At 32.9% G+C, this 19,917-nt stretch overlaps 1 protein-coding gene across 1 annotated transcript in view; it reads left to right on the top strand.

The window, feature by feature from the left end:
- Positions 1–19,580, top strand: part of LOC144970315 (calsyntenin-1-like) — a 27,308-nt gene extending 7,728 nt beyond the window's left edge. Inside the window, exons 3-17 of the mRNA XM_078909820.1 lie at positions 337–544; positions 2,284–2,551; positions 2,935–3,214; positions 3,755–4,024; positions 4,334–4,542; positions 4,913–5,042; positions 6,362–6,516; positions 6,796–6,947; positions 7,394–7,656; positions 8,431–8,592; positions 9,220–9,365; positions 9,821–9,962; positions 10,332–10,513; positions 11,764–11,941; positions 14,082–19,580. Of these exons, the coding sequence (XP_078765946.1) occupies positions 337–544; positions 2,284–2,551; positions 2,935–3,214; positions 3,755–4,024; positions 4,334–4,542; positions 4,913–5,042; positions 6,362–6,516; positions 6,796–6,947; positions 7,394–7,656; positions 8,431–8,592; positions 9,220–9,365; positions 9,821–9,962; positions 10,332–10,513; positions 11,764–11,940 (2,744 nt within the window). The 3' untranslated portion in view covers position 11,941; positions 14,082–19,580. The remainder of the gene's footprint in view (positions 1–336; positions 545–2,283; positions 2,552–2,934; positions 3,215–3,754; positions 4,025–4,333; positions 4,543–4,912; positions 5,043–6,361; positions 6,517–6,795; positions 6,948–7,393; positions 7,657–8,430; positions 8,593–9,219; positions 9,366–9,820; positions 9,963–10,331; positions 10,514–11,763; positions 11,942–14,081) is intronic.
- Positions 19,581–19,917: the final 337 nt, after the last annotated feature.

Here is a 19,917-nt window from a genome sequence, read left to right as displayed (position 1 = left end):
TTAATTTTTTATTTTGGTTTATCAAAACATGAATACTTTTAATTGAAATCGGATTGCTGAAATGTCTTTTACATTTATGTCTGTGTGACTTTTGGATTTATGCTCTTAGTAGTTGTTGGGTTTTTTTTTTTTTGGTAATAGTGCCTGAAGGTTGCATCTGAAAACTATTAAGATTTTTTCGTCATTTATCACATGAACTTCAGGTATTTTTTTACAAGCTCACAGGCTTCCACATCTTTGTAGAAAGTGATCCATTCATAATGATGGTAGAAAATGAAATACTTTATAATGATGTTTTAATCTAGTTATTTATTTTTGTTAAATCTTGAATTTCAGAATTTATTTGTGCCTATGTGATTGAGCCAAGTGGGAAGAGACCAATTGATGACTCGTTTCCGTTTGAGGTTGTTGTTGTGGACAGAGCTACTGGAACTGCAGAGATAAGAGTAAAACAGGGAAAGACACTGGATTATGAGGAGCACAAATACTACAAATTTAACATCATTGCTCAAGATTGTGGTTCACCTTCTCTGGCCTCTGCTCCGTAAGTGATTTTTTTTTTCATGTTTGATTAATGTTAAGATTGGCATCTCATGCATTTGACATAGCTGCCTTTTATTGATAGTTTAGTATACAGTTCTTTTTTTTTTTTGGGGGGGGGGGGGGGGGTAGTTTTGACTAAATTCAGATTTTTCCATCAGTATTTAGGTTTTTAAAATCCAAACTTAGAATAAATGGATACATTTTAATTTACTCATAATTCCATGTGACATTTTCTAATTGACAATTTTATATTAACCCATTGCTTGACAGTCCAATCTCAGGAAGTTTAATCCCAACAACCAAGGACAGGGAGAAAATTTATGTGTCACAAAAAAAATCATTGTGCCATCTCTTTTAGTGGGATTTTCATATTTTAAATTGTGTTAGATATAGGAACAGTTTATCTACATTTTGATGCCAAGAAACATATATGTTAGGCCCGAAAAATCCTCTAGTTTGGCATTGTTTAGGATGTCCGAGTCTGACCACTCTGGATTGGTTCTGGATCACTGTTTCCATCAATATTGGGTTCTAGCGATGTCTCTTCCATTTCAAAATTAACTTCAATGTCCAATTCATCACCAGAATCACTATGAACATCGTCATCATCATTTGACATGGTCTCAAGAACCAAAGAATTTGGGAAATAGAGGGCCATTTTAAAAAAAATTTTCACTTAGTTTTTTGCACCAAATTAAAAAAAATCATAACCTCGCTAATAATTGTCAAAATCAGATATGGTAAAAATTTACTTTCACTTTCATTCTTCTCGTACTTTCGGAAATTTGCATTTTTTATATAGTATTGTATTTTCCTGACCAAAAAGAGCTTCAAAACAAAGCTCTTGATATGGGGAATCACCAGTCGCAATCAGGCGTTCTGCCATGATCGGCGGGCAATCGGATGTTCTGTCAAGCAACGGGTTAATTGATGGAAGTGAGGTATTTTAGGTTGGCTTAGATTTTGAATATGACTGTAGCAGGTTTGATGTAGGTGTCACAGTTGTGTGAAATTATGTTTGTAACTTTGTTAGGTATTTTGTTTATTGTGTCTACAGGGTACAAATTCCTCTAAAATAGTTCCAGTCTTATTTAAATTGGATATAAAATTACGTGACCTTTTCTTCAGTGAAGCAAAGTATTTTTCAGCCAAATCTCCACAATACTAAATGAGCTTTTATAAAGCGGAATATCCACTAAACATGCTCAAAGCAGTTTACAATCTGTAGCATAAATCAATAAATGAAAAAATGAAACTAGAACACCCTGTATATCAATTTGTATATAAAAGGATTATATTTTTGTACATTTTCTCAAATTGGCTTTACCCATATTGTGTTCAATAAGAACATTCTTTTTATTTTCATTCTCCTTTTTAAATTTAATTTCATCTCTCTCTCTCTCTCTCTCTCTCTCTCTCTCTCTCTCTCTCTCTCTCTCTCTCTCTCTCTCTCTCTCTCTCTCTCTCTCTCTCTCTCTCTCTCTCTCTCATGCCTCCTATTTTTTTTTTCCAATAAAAGCAGTCGATTGATGTTTTTCTATTGTATTTTCTTTTAGTGCCATTCAATGTTCCTATTTTTTCGACGGGTGTTTATATCAATTCAATTACCTCAAGGTTTTATTTTTATTTTTTCATAGCGATAATTGAATCTGGCTAGAAGGCATATTCAAATGAATGTACTGATTATACAAATAGCAAAGAGATGTATGCTTCACCAGGAAATTTTATTTTTATTCCCAGAGCTGTTGTTAAGATCAAGGTGTTGGATGTTGATGAGTTTTCACCTGTGTTTGACAATGCCTCTTACTTTGCTAATGTCGAGGAAGGCAGGATGTACGATTCCATCGTCAGGATTCATGCCACTGACCGCGATAGCTCTGAGGCCTACAGAACTATCTGTGGTTATGAATTGCTTACCCCTAATGTCCCATTTGAGCTGACAGAAGATGGACATCTGCGCAATAAGGAACCTCTTGACTACAACGTCCATCACAACTTTATTTTGGAGGTTGGCTCATATTCTTAATATCATATATTGATTAATCAAGCATGTGTATAGGAACCAAGATTATATCACCGTTTCCTACGTTTTATTTCTGTCCGTTTTATTTATTAATTTTCTTTGAATTTTGAATACTTGATGTGCAAAGCGACCTTGATCTATTGTAGTTTTAGTAATGCTTTTTGTATTTTTGGTTGTTTTTTGTTTTTTTTAATTCAATATCTTGGTTTTATTATTTAAAAAAAAATTAACATTCATTGAATGTGTTTATCTTTAAAGTATAATTAGTTATAAAGTAGATTTCAATTTGTTGTGTTGTGGGTTCTTTTCTGAAAATCAATATATATGGATGATTATAGTAATTATTTTTTATATTTTTTTCCTTATAGGCTATTGCCAAGGATTGTGGGGGTCGCAGCTCTCAACCTGTTTTTATCAACCTAGCCCTCCATGAAAGATGCCGTAGTGGCTGGTCTGGTCTCAAAGATATTATCAATTATAGGGCAGGATCTGGGCAGCAAAGATTGGCTGAAGGAGCACTATTGAACATTTGTGATGGAGAGTGTACCCCACAACAGGTCAATGTCAAACTTACTCTGGCAACCAAGCACATTGGCAAAGGCTGTGACAGAGATACTTACTCTGTCATCTCTCAGAGGAAGATGTGTGGTAAGCTTGGGCAGTGCAGAGAAAATATTCAATAAAGGAAAGTTGCTTGAAACGAAGATTAATGATTGAATGTTTCAATCCTCTCTTCTATTGGAATATCATTCAAATAGCTCTGGTTACAGATTTAGCGTTAGTCTTCTAAATGTTTGAGATAACTTTTTTGTCATTGAAGTGAACCAAAATGGTAGCCACCACTCTCCATTTCCCTTTGATAGCAATTTTAAATGATATATTTGCCAGAACTTTTAAGAAAATATGACTAATTTAACAATTCGTTAATTCTCTTAGTTGTTTGTTGGTTTGGGAGTTTCTAATATGTATATTTATTTTTTTTTATTTTTTATTTTTTTTTTGCAACAGTGGTTTTAATTAAACCAAATCAAATCCTAATGAAATATATGGGATTGTTTGTTTTTTTAAAAAATTCAATATCTTGGTTTCATTTATTTTTAAAAATGTAACATTCATTGAATGTATCTTTAAAGTATCCTGAGTCAATTTAACTAAATCCAACTTTTAATACGGATCTATTAAACACAGGAGCTAGCGGTGATACAGTAGATCTTCTCCCATCCCCTGAGAGTTCAGAGTGGGCTCACAACATTCCAACAGACGATGGCCATGAAATGGACCAGGTGTTTGCTTTTGATGGCCAGTCCAATGCCTTGGAGGTGCCCGAATCTGTTTTCAACCACGTCTTACATAAACATTTCACCATTTCTGCCTGGCTCCGACATGACGACTCTCAACTTTATGATAGACAGTCAAAATCACCCAAGGAGCATATTGTTTGCATGTCAGATGGAGATGGTGAGGAAAAATTTAGTTACTACAGAAAATAAATTTGAAGGAATTAATAAAAAAAATTTTAAAGAGTACTATGAAGGATGTGGAAATCTGTTTAAACACTCCTTATCCCACAGTGGTAAAATAACCTCTCGACAAGAAATAAATAACTTTGATTTGACTTATGTATAAAATTTCTCAAATTAATTGACTCAACTCAACTTTGTATTTATATTGATGAGCTTTTTTAATAAGAAAATGGGGGAAAAAAATTACTGAAATAAATTGTTTTGGATGATGAATATTTTTAGTTAATGCACGTTATAATTGCAGGCATGAGCCGTCACCACTATGGATTGTACATTCATGGAGAAAAGCTTGTCTTGCTATTGCGCCGTGAAGCTGAGGATGTTAAGTCACCAAAAGACATGCAAGTGTTCCGTCCTGCTGAATTCCGTTGGCATATCCCCCAAGTGGTTGATGACCAGTGGCATCACTATGCTGTCAGCGTAGACTTTGATGAAAATGATAGAGATGGTGGTGTAAGTTTATCTTGCTCTCTCAAAACTTCTGTCCCATAATATGTTTTATTTTGACTCATATTGTGGTTTAGCATTGTTAAAAAAAGAAAGAAACAGAAGTATCAGTACTTAAGGTTTCACATAAGTTTCATTATTTGTACTGTCACTTTTTTTTTTTTTTTCAATCACAAAGTTATGCACATGAGATTCCTCTTTGTTAAGAATTATTACAAAAGGCAAACATTTGTTCAGACCAGTCTGAATGTAGTGCAACGTTTTATCTTCATTTTTAAGTAGGATAATCCCTGGACACTGTCATCTACTGTTATCAACTATTGCTTCACAACACCACCATTCAACAATTCTTTAGATTACCTGCTACTATTCACAGGTCCGACTTTACATTGATGGCAAGCTCCTTTTGACTGATGAGGACAACTTTGAAATCATTGATGACTGGCCTCTCCACAAAACCAAGAAGGTTCACACTACTAAACTTGTTGTGGGAGCTTGTTGGCAAGGTAAAAAAAAAATTAAAATAAGAAAAGTCGAGTTGCAAAAAGTTCATAAAATAATGAGAAAACATAGTAGAACGGTTTTTCTGTTTGAAGTATGAATTAACTCCAACCAATATATTCGTAGCTCACTTCTGCACAAATTTATTTTACAGTATTACAGGTTTTTTCTTCATTAACAACTCATATAGAACTATAAAAAAGTCATGGGAATTTTCGTAAGGGGCAGTTTGGGTCTTTTCTTTAAAAAATGTTTTTACCTATATTGGGCGATTTAAATTATTCTGTAACGTCATTATAGGTTAAAATGGAGTTTTTATTAGAACATTACAAAGTTGAGAATCAAAATGTTATGACAAAATTTATGTTAAAATTTTATAATTTGGATTATAATTCAAAATACACATACCTTATAAAAATCTCTCAATGGTGACATAATAAATTATCTCTGTGATAACTGGACATTTTCAGACAGTTTCATAGAATAGATTCTGGGAAATATTTGACACAGTATCATATTAAGAAAATAGCAAAATGGCTTTCCGTTCTTCACTCTTTTCTTACTACCTGTACCCTTTTCGACTGTGTTTTCCGTGCCTTTATAGTCTATTTTAAGAAGTTGGACTTTAATAACATTATTTCTAAGATAATACAATATCGTTTTCCACCAAAATCTCAAAATCAATTTTTTAAAGGATTTTCCTAATAATTAGACCCAAACCGCCCCTGAAACTGAGGTTTTATGACTTTACCTCGGGCAAGCCTTATCAGTAAGATTATGGTCATCTTGTTATTTTTTTCTTTGTATCTGTTTTGGTGAAAGAGATGGGTATGTTTAAATTGATTCCCGGATGAAATATCTCACATTTTCCCGTAATCTTAGGCACAGTTCTCACAATCTTCGAATGAGAAAAAAAATAAATAGTGTCAAATAAGATCCATTCCAAATTTGCTTTATAATCAAAATGTAATCAACAAAGAGTCTACAATATTTCCATCTCATTCATATTGGATCATTAGATGTTTAATTTATTCATGCATTTTTAAGATTTAAGTTAATATTGTGTAGAGTAAAATGTTAATCTGAATGCGTTATGAAACCAGCTGATTGTTTTGGGGTTTTTTGGGGGTTTTTTTTCTTCTTATTTTTTTTTTAAGCCTCAGATAATATTGAAGACTCTAAATTGTGGAATCGTGTTGCAGATTTTATGCATGAAATGAGTACCAAGATTTGTGCTCGTATTTGGTCTCAGAGGACATTGTAATAATGAATTTCAGATTTCTATTATTGTTGTGAATCAATTTTGTTTTTTTTTGTCATCCAGGCCGTGCCAATACTTTTGCCAATTACTATAAGGGCTACATGGCAGGTTTATTCGTTCTGAAGGGTAAGACTGAGAGTGACCGTGTCATCAAATGCCTCAATCACTGCAAGGAGAACCTCGACTTCCATGCCATCAACGACATGTCCAGTGGAACAGTAAGCTTACTATTTCATTTTGCTGATTTTTTTTTCTTTTTCTATGGTCTAATTTGTTGTTTTGTTGTTGTGTTTTTGTGTTGCTCCCACTGCCCCTTTCATTTTGGAATTAGGCTGGCCTTTGACCCATTCCCCCCCTTAGAATTAAGTTAAGATTAAGGTTAGGCTTACCTGATTGTATTAGTTTGTACCAATCTATCTCACGTCAAGATAGTTTATAAAATTGTTTAAAAGAGTATTTTTTAACTTGTAACTTCTTGACTTGTTTTACTTACACAGAGTGTGAGCTTCAACAATGACATGACTGAGTTCACCATCAGTAGCCGCAGTGTTGAGGAAGTCAACAGACTCATGGGACAGGTGGCCTATGTAAACTCTCGTAACTATCCCACTCCTGGGTACAGGACCCTCAACATAGAAACCTCAATCATGTAAGCATTTTTTGAAATTGCTTTCATTTACTTATCTGCCATGATATCAGACTCACAATAAAAGTCATAACTCAAAAAATAATATCTCTTTGAAGTATTATAAATTTTCATTAATTATTATTTTACTTAATTCCTTTTGGCATTGATGTTAATTGACTTTGGATGATTTCCTTCCCCAAGCTATTGTTATTACATTCATTTTTTATCAATTTTGCAAGATATTATTATTAGGTAAATCTCTAATCATTGAACAGCTTATCATTCAATAACAAAAACTCCATGTTCCTTTGCTGTTAATAACATTTTCATCTTATTCCTTCAGAACTTCTTGCCCACACTAGTTGCTTTGATCTAAATTCCTTTTCTTATTATTTTACCAAAATTTAAGGATGATTTTCTTTTCTTTCAGGCTTTCGTATACTTAATATCTCACTTTTTATTCACAGCTGTAAGGGACAGACCATTGTCTTGCCTTTATTGGAGAAAAAAATCTTAGTTCAGGAACAGCAACAACCAATGTTTGTCATCACCGGCTACTCCAACCTAACTCGTATGGTCTATGAATTTGAGAGGGGTTTAAGAATCTTCCATGACATTCACATTTTTGCTCAACCTCAGACACCTGAAGATGAAATGGATGAGGAAGAAGAAGATAATGGCAGGAGAGCTTCGAAACTTGCACAGAAATTGTCTAAAACTCTGTTACAACGTGAGTTTTATTTTGTTGATTTTGTTTTTCTTTTGTGATTTGTTTGGCTTAGTGGCTTAGTAGTATGGACTGCCATGCACCCGAAAGATACCTAGTTCGAATATCCATCGCATTATGTGGTTTTCAGGAAAAAAGTCTCTCCCTAATTCAATTTGTGGTGCTGTGATATGGCAGACACCTGGGTTATTCCAGTCTTCCCTTGGAATAGACCCCAAGACAATATTTCCTTTTGACGATGGAAAAAGGGAACTTTCTTGTTTCTTTACTTTATTGATGTGTTGAGGGAGATAACTTTATACATGACATGGGATTGCTGTATCACAACATTCATTTACTGTCTTGCAAATCATGGCGTGTGACAGTGAAACTAGAACAATTTCACCCATCCAATTTCTTTTGGCATGCTAGTTTGTAGTCAAAGTATTAATAGTGGCTTGTTTCAACTTATAATGAAAGGTTGACAAGACGAAAAGTTAACGCTTTACTGTCATTAGCCTCTTTGTTTCATTTAAGAATGATATAAAGTTTCTGAATTGTTGGTTGTTTTGTATTTTTGTTTTGTTTTTTATTTTCATTTTTTTTATTACTGATTTTTTTTTTTTTTTCTATTTTTAAAACTTGATTTTTGGTTTTTGTTCTTGTTTGATATTCCTACATTTTGAACAAGACCAATATGCAAACAGATTGAAGCGTTGTTGGATTCCACCACAATCTAAATGATGATTGAATTTCATTATGATTCTGAATCATCAATACTTTATTTTTCCTCTTTAGAACCACAAGAGACAAAGAACAACGATTTCATGATTGATGAATGCCATGTGAAAGCTGATCCACCAATGAATCTGTTGATTGAACACCTATCTTTGCCAGCCAAACAAATGGAGCTGCTGGGCCTTGATTGGAGGGAGACAAATGACGGAGTCGTGATTAAAAGTAAGTTGCCAGTGATTTTGGTGAAACAAAATGATTTAAAAAAATGAAAAATGACGTTAAGATTAACTTTTCATTCAATCGGATTTTGTGTATGTGCTAGAAGGGGGTGGGGGTGGTAGCAGATGCTTTTTGTCCAAATAAAACATACTCATCAAAGATGATTTCTTTCACAATTCATTGGGGGGAATCATAATAGTGTCAAAGGTGACCCGCCCTGCCAACCTGGTATTAAGTAGAATGAATTAGGTGACAAAATTAATTTTTTTTAATAAAAAATTTTAAGTTTAAAAAAAAAGTTTGTTATTCAACTCACTCTCCTCAATGAAGGCAATTATTTTAATTCCAGTTCTATAAAACTTAAACTTCAAATTTAAGCATCATGGTCACCCTGACATAATATTGTTTTGAAACAAGTGGTCACTGCCATACCCCTCTTATTCCACTTTTTAAAAACACTTTTGACAGATTCCAATGATTGTATGGTTCACCTGCAAATGCTTCTTAGTGAACAACACTTTAAAATATTAAGTTGCCGATATCAGTGGCAACTAGACAACTTATCATTAATTTTTTCAATATAATATTTAACTTATTTGAAATGTATTGTTCTATGTTTTTATCTTCTAGATGCTGACACCATTCCCAATTACGAAAATGTGATCCGCAACATTCACTACTATCACAGCAAACCAGAGAAGCTTGCAAACAGGACTCTAACTCTTTATTGCTCTAGTCAGAACCAGCGTTTTATCAGCACCAAATTTATTGAAAGGGTAAGGACAGCTTGCTCTCATTATATTATCAATTTGAATGAAACCTCACTTTATTGTCGAACTCTGAATTAATAATGAGCACAAACTGGATTAAATTCATGATAAATCTCTTTTTTTTTTTTTTTCTTTCTTATACCTAACCGTCACATTGGGCATTTTGCTAAGATCTCAAATGTGACAATGTAATGTGGCGTTATTGTTGTTGATCATGATATGGTTTCATACATAATATGTGCTTATTTTATAGGTGTGAGTGTGTGTATGTGTAAAATGAATGAATTTTTTTCTTTTTATTATCACCCGAGTATGGAGCAATTACCAGTTTACAATTTAATGGCTATTTTATGTTTTCAAATACTTTTCAAATTTTATTTTTTCAGTAAAGATATTATTATTTGAGTCTAAGAAATGCATTATTGTAACTCGTTCTTTCTGTTTCATAATCTTGTCACCAGCTGGTAGCTGTTCATCAGTACACAGACAACAGCCCCCCTGTCCCTCAACCTGCCAATGTCCAGCAAGACACCCAGGGTGTACGTCAGTCTCTGTCCCACTCTAATCACGACACAATCCACACCTCTGTTACTGCCAGCTCCAGTAAGTAACTAACTTATTCTGAAGCCAATTAACCCCTTTTCGGTTAGGATATAAATTTAGTGACATTATAAAAGTTTTCACCAAAAACAAGCCTATGTCGCATCACTGTATATACTGTCTGTGAAAATTAATATGTCAGTGGCTCTAACAAGATAAATATGGGGTTTAAAGGAAAAGGCAGAACTAGATCATAAAATTGAATGACTCACTTTTTTTTTCAGTCATGAAGAGATGGAATTAAATAGTCTTTCTATATTATAAAAAGTAATCATTTAAAGACAATTTGATGATTTACAAATAAGATATAGATTTTTCCCACAATTTTCATTGTAAAGCCTTAAATATTACATCAATTCATTTCCCCTTTAGACTTGGGCATGGTCGCCATCATCGTGGTGTGTGTGGGCTTCCTGCTCTTCATGATAGTGATGGGTGTGATCCGTATTCGGGCAGCCCATAGACGCACCCAGGTGGTTCAGGTGGACGAGAAGGAGGAGATGGAATGGGACAACTCTGGACTCAACATTATTGTAAATCCAATGGAGCAGGAGGTAGGGATAATAACATCCAGTTTTAAAAAAAACTTAGCTTTTGTATAGTGCAATATCCACTTAACATTCTCAAAGCGCTTTACAAAGGGTCCCGGACCAACAGCAACATGTAACATAGAGAACAAGATATTGATGCCTGTTGGGCGATATTACAAATAATTTTTTCCGACAAAGACGCTGTGGGTGGCCAGGTACTCACTTTACACCCAAGTACAGCAAAAGAACATGAGTAAAGAGCTTTTCCAAGATCTCAACTATGCCAGAGCGAAGCTCAAACCCAAGACCTTCCAATCCGAAAGCGAGTGTCATACCACATAGCCGCTAAAGGGCTTTGTACAGTTTAAAGAGCCAAGTTTCCAATGATATAGATTTTACTATAGTGCACAGTGTCTTCAGATTTGAAGCTTTACAGCACAAATCACTTTTTATTTTAAAGACTCGTAAAAATAATTTGTTTCAGAGATTTATTTAAACTAAAACAATTTAAAAATATTAATGTTGACAACAATGTGATTTCAATAGCCAACATGTCAGGATATTCAAAATATCTGTATTCCAACATTTTGACAGAAAATTAGTACAACATATTACCTTACAACGAAAAGCAAAACAAAACAAACATAAAATATAAATAAAAAGAAAGGCATCAATAAAATAATCTGACAATTCTTGCCTCTAACAAGAATTTGTGGATTAACAACTCTCAATGTGAAGGACATGTTATTACCAGGTCCAGGTTTATGAAGATTTTTTGTTATAACAATTGAACTTCTCAATTTTAGATATTGCCTCTTAAAGGGAATCGCTTTGTTTAAATGGGATTACAAGCTACTTGGCTATTAAATATTGAACTGGAGCATGAGCATTCATGTCAAGGTTAATGAGGATTCGGATGCGTCTCAAATATTGGACATCAAGGGATTCAAAACGAAAATTTGAGAAGTCATGTTAAACTGATTTCTCCCTCATTAATTTGTAAAAATCAGCATGCCAAAATATTTTCATTTGAATTTTAGGTGTTCAATTTTCTTCATTGAGTTTTTCTAGAATTACAGAAAATGGATGTATAGTGACATACGTGCTCATTGGTCCTGTTCGCTTTGGAATCCCTGTAAAGTCCTTGGAACACATTAAAAAAACAAACTTGCAAGCTCTTGATAGCTTCATTTCAGGAACAAAACTCATCATTTTGTTGGCCATATCAAATCATTAGTGATATTTTTTAAACACATTTTTAAACGTTTCCACAGCAAATGTTTGAATATGAAGATGGTGCTCACCCCACCTTCCCAGAAGAGAGTGACAGTGAAGACGATGAGGAAAGCAGCATGCAGGGTGACTATGGGGACAGTACTGATGACGATGACAACACCAACAGGGGTAAGGGACCCAATGGAGACTTGGAATGGGACCACACCAGCTTCTAAGGTAAGTCATATTGCAGACTTTAAATTCCAGAGACAACTAACAGATCTCAAAGTCCATCAAATTTGCATTATTGTTTCTTTGTGTCTTTATTTACCACTCGTTTCGATTTTTGTTGTTTTTTTTTAAGGTTTTCTATGATTATAGAGCCAATTCTAAAAACTTAAATTAAATATCATAAATATATCAAAAAGACATTATTTTACATGTATTTTATTGATATGTTAATTCATATTGGCAATTGCTAAAATAAACTTTTGAATTTAATTTTAGATACCGTATATGAAAGTAGGTTCTTTGAAAAATTCAAGTTGGGTTGAGCTCAATGAAACCTATATCATTATAAAGTGCTTTTCAACACGATTCTAATGATACGAAAATTTTGAAAATCAGATGAGCAGAAGTAAAGTTATTTTGGTTTAAAGGTTGAAAACTGTCCTTCTATTTGCCTTTGTTATTATCCAACGGACTTTGTGACCTGAAATTGTTGCAATTCCACCATTTGGATTTTAAAAATGGCCTAAAATGGCCGCTAGGATTTGAGTAAGGACTTTGCTGCAACGAATTTCAGGAATGCGGTATACAACTTTGTCCTGTTAAGATGTTAAATCACGTGCCGTCAATGGAATTTTGATTTACAAATTTCTAATATTTTAATTATCAAAGCTAAACTATTCCCTATTTTATCCACGATCAAAAGATATACTAAATTGGCATTGATTTAAACATAAACAACACCAATAGGGTAATTCCCACTGAGGAAAATAAGTCATATATCATTAAAATTCATTAATAAACAAAAAATCTATGGAACTTTTTCTGAGACCCATCTCTCAAAAGTAAAAAAAACCTGCCATTTATCAGCTCACTGCTGGAGTGCCAAATGGATTTTTACCAAAGTACCTAATCTAAGCGCACCCTTCACATTTTAAAGGTGTGTGGCTGGGTGGGGTTCCTGACCTCCCACAGTGGGCAGGGGGGTACATACTGTGTCTTCTGTCCCCTTATAACTGTTTTCCAACATGCTTTCTGTCTTTGTCTTGGAATGAAATCACTTGGTTTGTCCTGGCCCTGGCTGGAGTCCTGGTTCGGAGGGAAACAGTCAAATGCATAGTTATTGTTTTGGGAGATATTTCTGTCTTTGTAAATCATCTCTCTTGTTATGTATTATTATATTTGTTATTTTCAATGTATAATGTAAGCATTTGAATGTGTTCCTCGTTGTTGGATTTTGTGCTTGTGTCCGGATGAGACTTATAGGTGATCTCAAACGAAGTACATCTTGGAATCTATATCTGATCCCTATTTGTTCTTAGTTCCCCTATGTCTTACTTTTTCTTGGGTGCTCCCATAGTGGGCAGGGAGGTACTTATTGTGTCTTCTATCCCCCTATATCTGTTTTCCAACTTGCATTCTGTCTTTGTCTTGGAATGAGATTTCTTGGTTTTGTCCAGGCCCTGGTCGGGGTCCTGGCTGGGAGGGAAACAGTTGAATGCATAGTTATTGTTTTTGGAGATGATATTTTTTTCCTTGTAAATCATTTCTCTGTTATGTATTATTATATTTGTTCTAATTTATAATGTAAGCATTTGAGTGTATTCCTCTTAGTGGGGGCCGTGCTTGTGTCCTGATGAGACTTATTGGTGATCTCAAACTAAGAACATTGATGGTATGCTCTTGGAATCTACATCTGATCCCTATTTGTTCCCAGTTCCCCTTTGTCTTACTTTTTCTTGGATGCTTTAATTGTAATTCTAGAACTTTTTACTGTCCCATTTTCTTCTTTTTACTGGCGCTGCTATAACCTAAATGTGTTGCAAGCGCCGTAAAACCCTTAAAAAACAAACAAAATTTTCTTGGGTGCTTTAATTGTAATTCTAGAACTTTTTACTATTCCATTTTCTTCCTTTTTACTGGCGCTGATATAACCTAAATGTGTTGCAAGCGCCATAAAACCCTTAAAAACAAACAAAAGCAAAGGTGTTTGGATTAGCATTTCAGTGGCCGTATGATGATTTTCACGATAATTGTGTATTTTATTGTCAAGAAGCCATTTACCATAATTTTGTTTAATTTTTGCCTGGCTGATTTCAGTCTCATGATTGTTCAATAAACTTGGTATATTTGTTTGTTTCATTTGCAGATATCGTCATATCTTAGGGCATCTTGAATTCTCCAAATACGAGTCTCATATTGCTGTCCTTGTTGGATGAGAACTACATCATATACAAGTAAAAAGAAGCCAACATTCCTCAGGATATAACTTAAAACAAACAGTATAAATTTGACAAGAAACCACTTAGCCATTTTATTGGATCGAGTTACAAAATTGTGAATGCTTGTATTCATAACTAGTGTCGGCTGAATCACAATGTGTATGTTCTATGATCAAATGAAATATTGGCTTTGTATAGGAATGGTCTTTTTTAAAGTTTCAAGTATTATCTATCATAGTTTGAAAGATGGAAGATTTAATGAGTTCAAGTAACTTACATAACTGATTTTGGATTTTTTTTTGGAAGTTTTAGAAAAAAATCATGAACAAATATACACGTCTGTTAATTATTTTTTTACCTTGAAATTCGATAGCTTTTAAGACCACAGATTTCACTCAAGTTTTGTTTGCATTTTTGTTTACAAGAAAGAAACATTTATATTTATGAAACCAATTTTAGTAATCAAATCAATGGATTTTTTATACACATTTTACCAAATTAAGATCACGTTTGATATCACTTGAAATCAAATATTCCAATTATGTGCTTACCATCTTACCTTTTTGTTGATGACTGTTCGTTCTTATTGAGAAAATGATTTTTGAAAATTTTTATTATAAATTTTTTTTTTCTCCTACCATTTTTCAGTTTAAGAAATAAAAACGAAACACATCACGATGGTTCTTTCCGTTTTAAAATTATCTATGAAGAAAGAAGTTTTAGATACATTGTTATTTTTTTGTTTTTTTTTTTAAATATGTATTTAATATTTAGTCCCACCAATGAATATATTTAATTAGATATGGTAAGTAGTAATAAGTTTGGGAAGGGTTGGGTTTGTTGATGATGGGTAGGGTAGATGTTTGGATATTTTTTTAATTACATTTTTTGTTTTCAATTTTTATGACAAAAATATTTTAATGTTTAGTTTTATAACACGTATGAAATCAGAATATTTAAACTCATTTCAAAATACTTTGATGGCGGATGACAGTAAGTTCTCAGAGTATTGTTGTATGTATCTCATGTTTATATTTATATATATGATATGATATTTCATGTCGCATGAACTATAGTTCTGTATATTTATCACTCAACTTTTTGACTATTAAGAGTGAAGAGAAGAATTCAGCTTTTATGTTTTTAATGCTTTGGTTGGTGGTTCTGTGAATAGTGTTAATCATAATGTATATATTGACATGCTCATATTTTTACTACTCCTACTCCTTTTTACACTACCACCGCTACTACCATTACTACTTCTACTACCAATGCTACTACTACTACTACTACTACTACTACTACTATTACTACTACTACTACTACCACCACTATTACTATTACTACTACTACTACTACTACTACTAATTTTAATACTACCATCTCTACTGTTACCACTACCACTTATATTATTATTACTGCCACTATTTCTGTCACTACTGCTATTATTATTACTACTACTACTTTTACAACTTACTCTTACTACTACTGCTGCTACCACAACTACCTTTGCTACTGTTTTTTTACTGGTAAAACTTCAGCTATCACCTTTATGAAGTATTATCAATATGGTCATTGCCATAAATAGAAAAAATCTCTTTTTATAATCCTCATTTAGGTTCACCTGATTGAAGCGATGACATCCTTTTTCAATTTTACCCCAGTTAAAATACTCTTAGATAAATAAGTTAACTATTGAGATTTCAGATTAGGGTGGCTTTCACAGGGGGATTGATAAAACTTGAATAAGTTCTCGTTTTTTATGACCTTGACATTTGTGAAAGCTCAAGTTACTCTTATCAGACCTGCCAATTATTACGAAAAATTCGTAATTTTCAGGAAATCTCATTGAAATTGGCTTTGATTAGTAATTTCTTTAGAGAAGGTGATACATTTTCAATACCTATCAACTGTCACTTCAGACTTGCCAGTTTTACAGATTGGTCAGTATATATGTATAAAAATATATATATATTGGTTCCAAGTTTCGTGTATTTGACATTTTCCTCCAATTTCGGATTTTAAAAAAAATGTTATCAGAAGGAAAGTGATGAAAATAATATTTCATTTATCTGTGGATCTGTTTCCAAGCTGAATTACACCACGTTATTTTAAAGAAATGAATCGAGTAAATCGGGCTGTAAATTGTGCATCTTATAATTGATACAGATTTTCTTTTCTTGGTATTCTGTTACCCCCCCCTCCCTCCCCCGAAAAAAAAAAACCAACATTTTTTGTGTTTATTTTTGACGCGTCTGTCACTATTCCTGTGCAGTCCTATGTGAATACCTACATTTCCAAATCAAATAACGGAAAATAACCAATTTCACAAAATCATGTTCACCACTTTTGGACATCCCAACTAGGCAGGTCTGTGATTGAAATCTGTCACGTCTATGGTCACGAATTATGTCTCATCCAAAGAAGATGGATCACAAAGTTAACATTGGTAACGCTGGTCCTTGTCGTTCATTTTACACCATTTCATCATTTTATATCTCACTACATTTATATACATTTAAATGAGATTTTACACATCATAAATAACACTGTTGTAACTATTGATGAATAATTGATTACACACTATGTGCTTGCTATATTTTTTGTAATGTAGAGTGCTAATAAAAGCTTTTCTCATGAATCACGCACGCAAGTTTTAGGACATTTCAGTTGGGTTTTGTAATTTTTTATTATTATTTTTTTTGCCTTTTGTCTTTATAAAGAAACAAAACCTCTGAAGTTTGTTTTTTTTCTTTTAAAAATATTTTCAGCTGGTGCAGGGTTTTACATAACAGATCCCTTTGCTTTGAATTCGAAGAGAAAAAAAATTGTGTTTCATTTCTTTAATTCTCTTGATATTGGAATTTCTTTTATACTGATGTTTCTTTCCCTTGTTTACATAACCTGAATCTTATTTGTGATAAACTGTAAAAATTCCATTATTGATTATTTTTATTTTTTTATTTTTTTTTCAGTGCTTTATCTACATGTTATACTTTCTGGTTGTTTTAAAGGTGATTTTAAAAAAAAAAAAAAGGGAAGGAAAGACACAAGAAATTACAAACTTGATCATACTGTTCAGTGTCATATTGTCCGATGTGTGTGTATATATATATAATTCTCTGATGTAAAATCATGTGACATTCCATGCATTTATCACACTTTTAAGACTCCTAGTTATAAAAGTAATTTGATTTGGCAATATTGAGCGATAAAAGAATATTAAAAAAAGGTAAATTCAGAACAGATGAGTTTTTCAACTCTAAATCAATGACAGTCCCAGTTACTGTGGCTTATTGGTTTTATTGGACAAAGTAAAGAATCCCGGAAACTTTTCTCTTATTCTGTTTTTTTTGGAAACCATTTCTCGGAGATCGAGACAACATCTTTTTTCACCCTCATCATGTTAAAGTGATTATCTTTTGTAAACCTGGTTGTAATTTATCATTTAATATAGTATTTATTTCAATTTTTCTTTGTCATTCCTCGTTTGTTGTTGAAATTAGTGATATAAATAAATATTGTTTCCTGCTCTAGCGTAGCTTGGTCGATGTTTTTTATTTTCTCTCTGCCATTTTATGTGAGTTTTGTAATATTTGTTTTTTCTTCTTTTGGGTTATATTCCTCTGATTATGAAACCCTTACTACATGACGAACAGTGTTGTGACATCAATGAGACAACAAGCACTCTCATGTGCTTGGAGTCTCCATCCTCTCCATTCCTTTTTATTTAGAGTTTTTATTTTGTAAAATAAATACTACGCTCGCTCTCTTCACCCCTCCCCCCCCCCTCTCTCTCTCTCTCTCTCTCTCTCTCTCTCTCTCTCTCTCTCTCTCTCTCTCTCTCTCTCTCTTCCCCCTCTCTCCATCCCCCTCCTTAAATCATATAACACTTCTTCTTATTCTGGATCTAATTTTGCATTTTCATATACAATTATATATATTTGCAGTCTATACTTTTTTGTTAATATTATAGTATAAATAGCTTTAACAACGTTGACATTTAGTTACGATATATGTGAATTTTATTCAAATGCTCTTGGCTCTTGTCATAGCATTGTTATTCTAAGATTTTGACTGCAAAATTTATAGACACTATACTACTACAAAAAGTTTGTAAGAAATACAAGATCTTTTCTTTGACTCTTACAGTTTGACCATTGAGAGCCTGCTTGTTTTAAGGGCCACTGCCTTTATTTGTATAAAATAGTGATTTTATGTATTAAAGATAAATGTTGTCTAAGACATTTATTTTTAAAGTAATATTAATTAAATACTAATTCAACCTGAATTTCAGATTTAAAAACACTTTTAGTGAAATAGAATTAATTGTATTTTCCAAGTGTATTTAAAAAAATGATGTGCTGCTTAAGACAAGCAGGCTTTCATTGGTTCAATTTATCGTCGTTACTACTTAATTCTGTGATCAAAATTGGCATTTGACACCATATTATGTTATAATGTATGTACTCACTACGAATACCTCAAAATTCTTGAAACCAAATTTTCACAAAAATTATTTAATATGGAAATAAGGGGGGAAAAAAGAAATTTAAACATCTTTTGGCATAATCCATTTGATTAAATTGGATGTATCCAGAAATCCATTCTCTCTGGCATTAGTGTATTTATTACTTTTCGGCTATTTCTTATATTTTCTATACAATACATTATGAAATTACTCTCCACAACAATCTTATTTTTATATATATTCTATTTAATAAAGAATTGATGAAGGGTAGCAAAAAAAAAAAAAAATTTGGAAGCTGCGAAGAGAGGAATTCTCTGGTTACATCACATCCTTTATTATTATCTTTTTCAATATTTCTGTATACATTTTCGGTAATGGTCTTATATTATTACAAGTGAAATAATGTTTTATGCACTCAATTAGACACATGTAATGCTCTTCGGCTCCCTTATTCTGTCTCAGAATTCAGTATAATAGCTATAGTATAATAATTCTGTGGATAATTAAACAGACTCTGTCCATTTCAATCAGAGCGAGTTGCCATACATAAATTACAATAAAAAACTTTTTTTTTTCATTCACCGCACTGCTGAACAATTCATGAAGTAATTATTATACCAAGCAATTTCTTCAAACATTTGAAAATATTTTTCTTTTTTTAGAAATAGACCAGTGTACAATTCGATTTGGAATTTGCAGCTTGTTTAGTTTGCTCCATTAAAATTTTGACATTGCCATAATAGTAAAAAAAAAATCTTTAAAATGTTTGGCAGCTCTTTCTGGTTTTTAGTATATTTTTCACTTCATTATCTTTCCCTTCCTCTCTTGTAGTTTCTTATAGGGTTTTATCTCTCATTTCACATGAAACACTTTGTACAGACTCATTGCTAATTTATGGATACACCTTTTGAGAAGAAAAAAATTGAGAAGGAATAAAGGTGCATGGAGAGTGAAATGTTGTGTTTTACTTGTCCAATTTAATTTTGATTGTCTGGGTGGGGTCTTTGACCTCCCATGGTGGGCAGGTGGTCACACTGCGTCTTCTATAGTATATTATCTGTTTTCCAAGTTGCTTTCTGTCTTTGTCTTGGAATGGGATTACACTCGAGCACGGAAATCTCAAACTCGGTACAGTTCCCCGTTTTAGTCCCTCTATTTCGTTAGTAATGGCAACGCGAAAATCTCGAACAATTTCCGGGGCCAACACGGAAATCTTGAACAAACTGGACATACCTATCCCTTACGGGCAGTTGATTTTTTTTTTTTTTTTCGAATTGTTTGTGTTGAACGGA

The sequence above is a fragment of the Berghia stephanieae genome, chromosome 4 (genome assembly GCF_034508935.2).
Source record: "Berghia stephanieae isolate SIO BIC M18660-M18661 chromosome 4, UCSD_Bste_1.3, whole genome shotgun sequence".
Taxonomy (NCBI): domain Eukaryota; kingdom Metazoa; phylum Mollusca; class Gastropoda; order Nudibranchia; family Aeolidiidae; genus Berghia; species Berghia stephanieae.
This window is presented reverse-complemented; position numbering and strand designations above follow the sequence as displayed.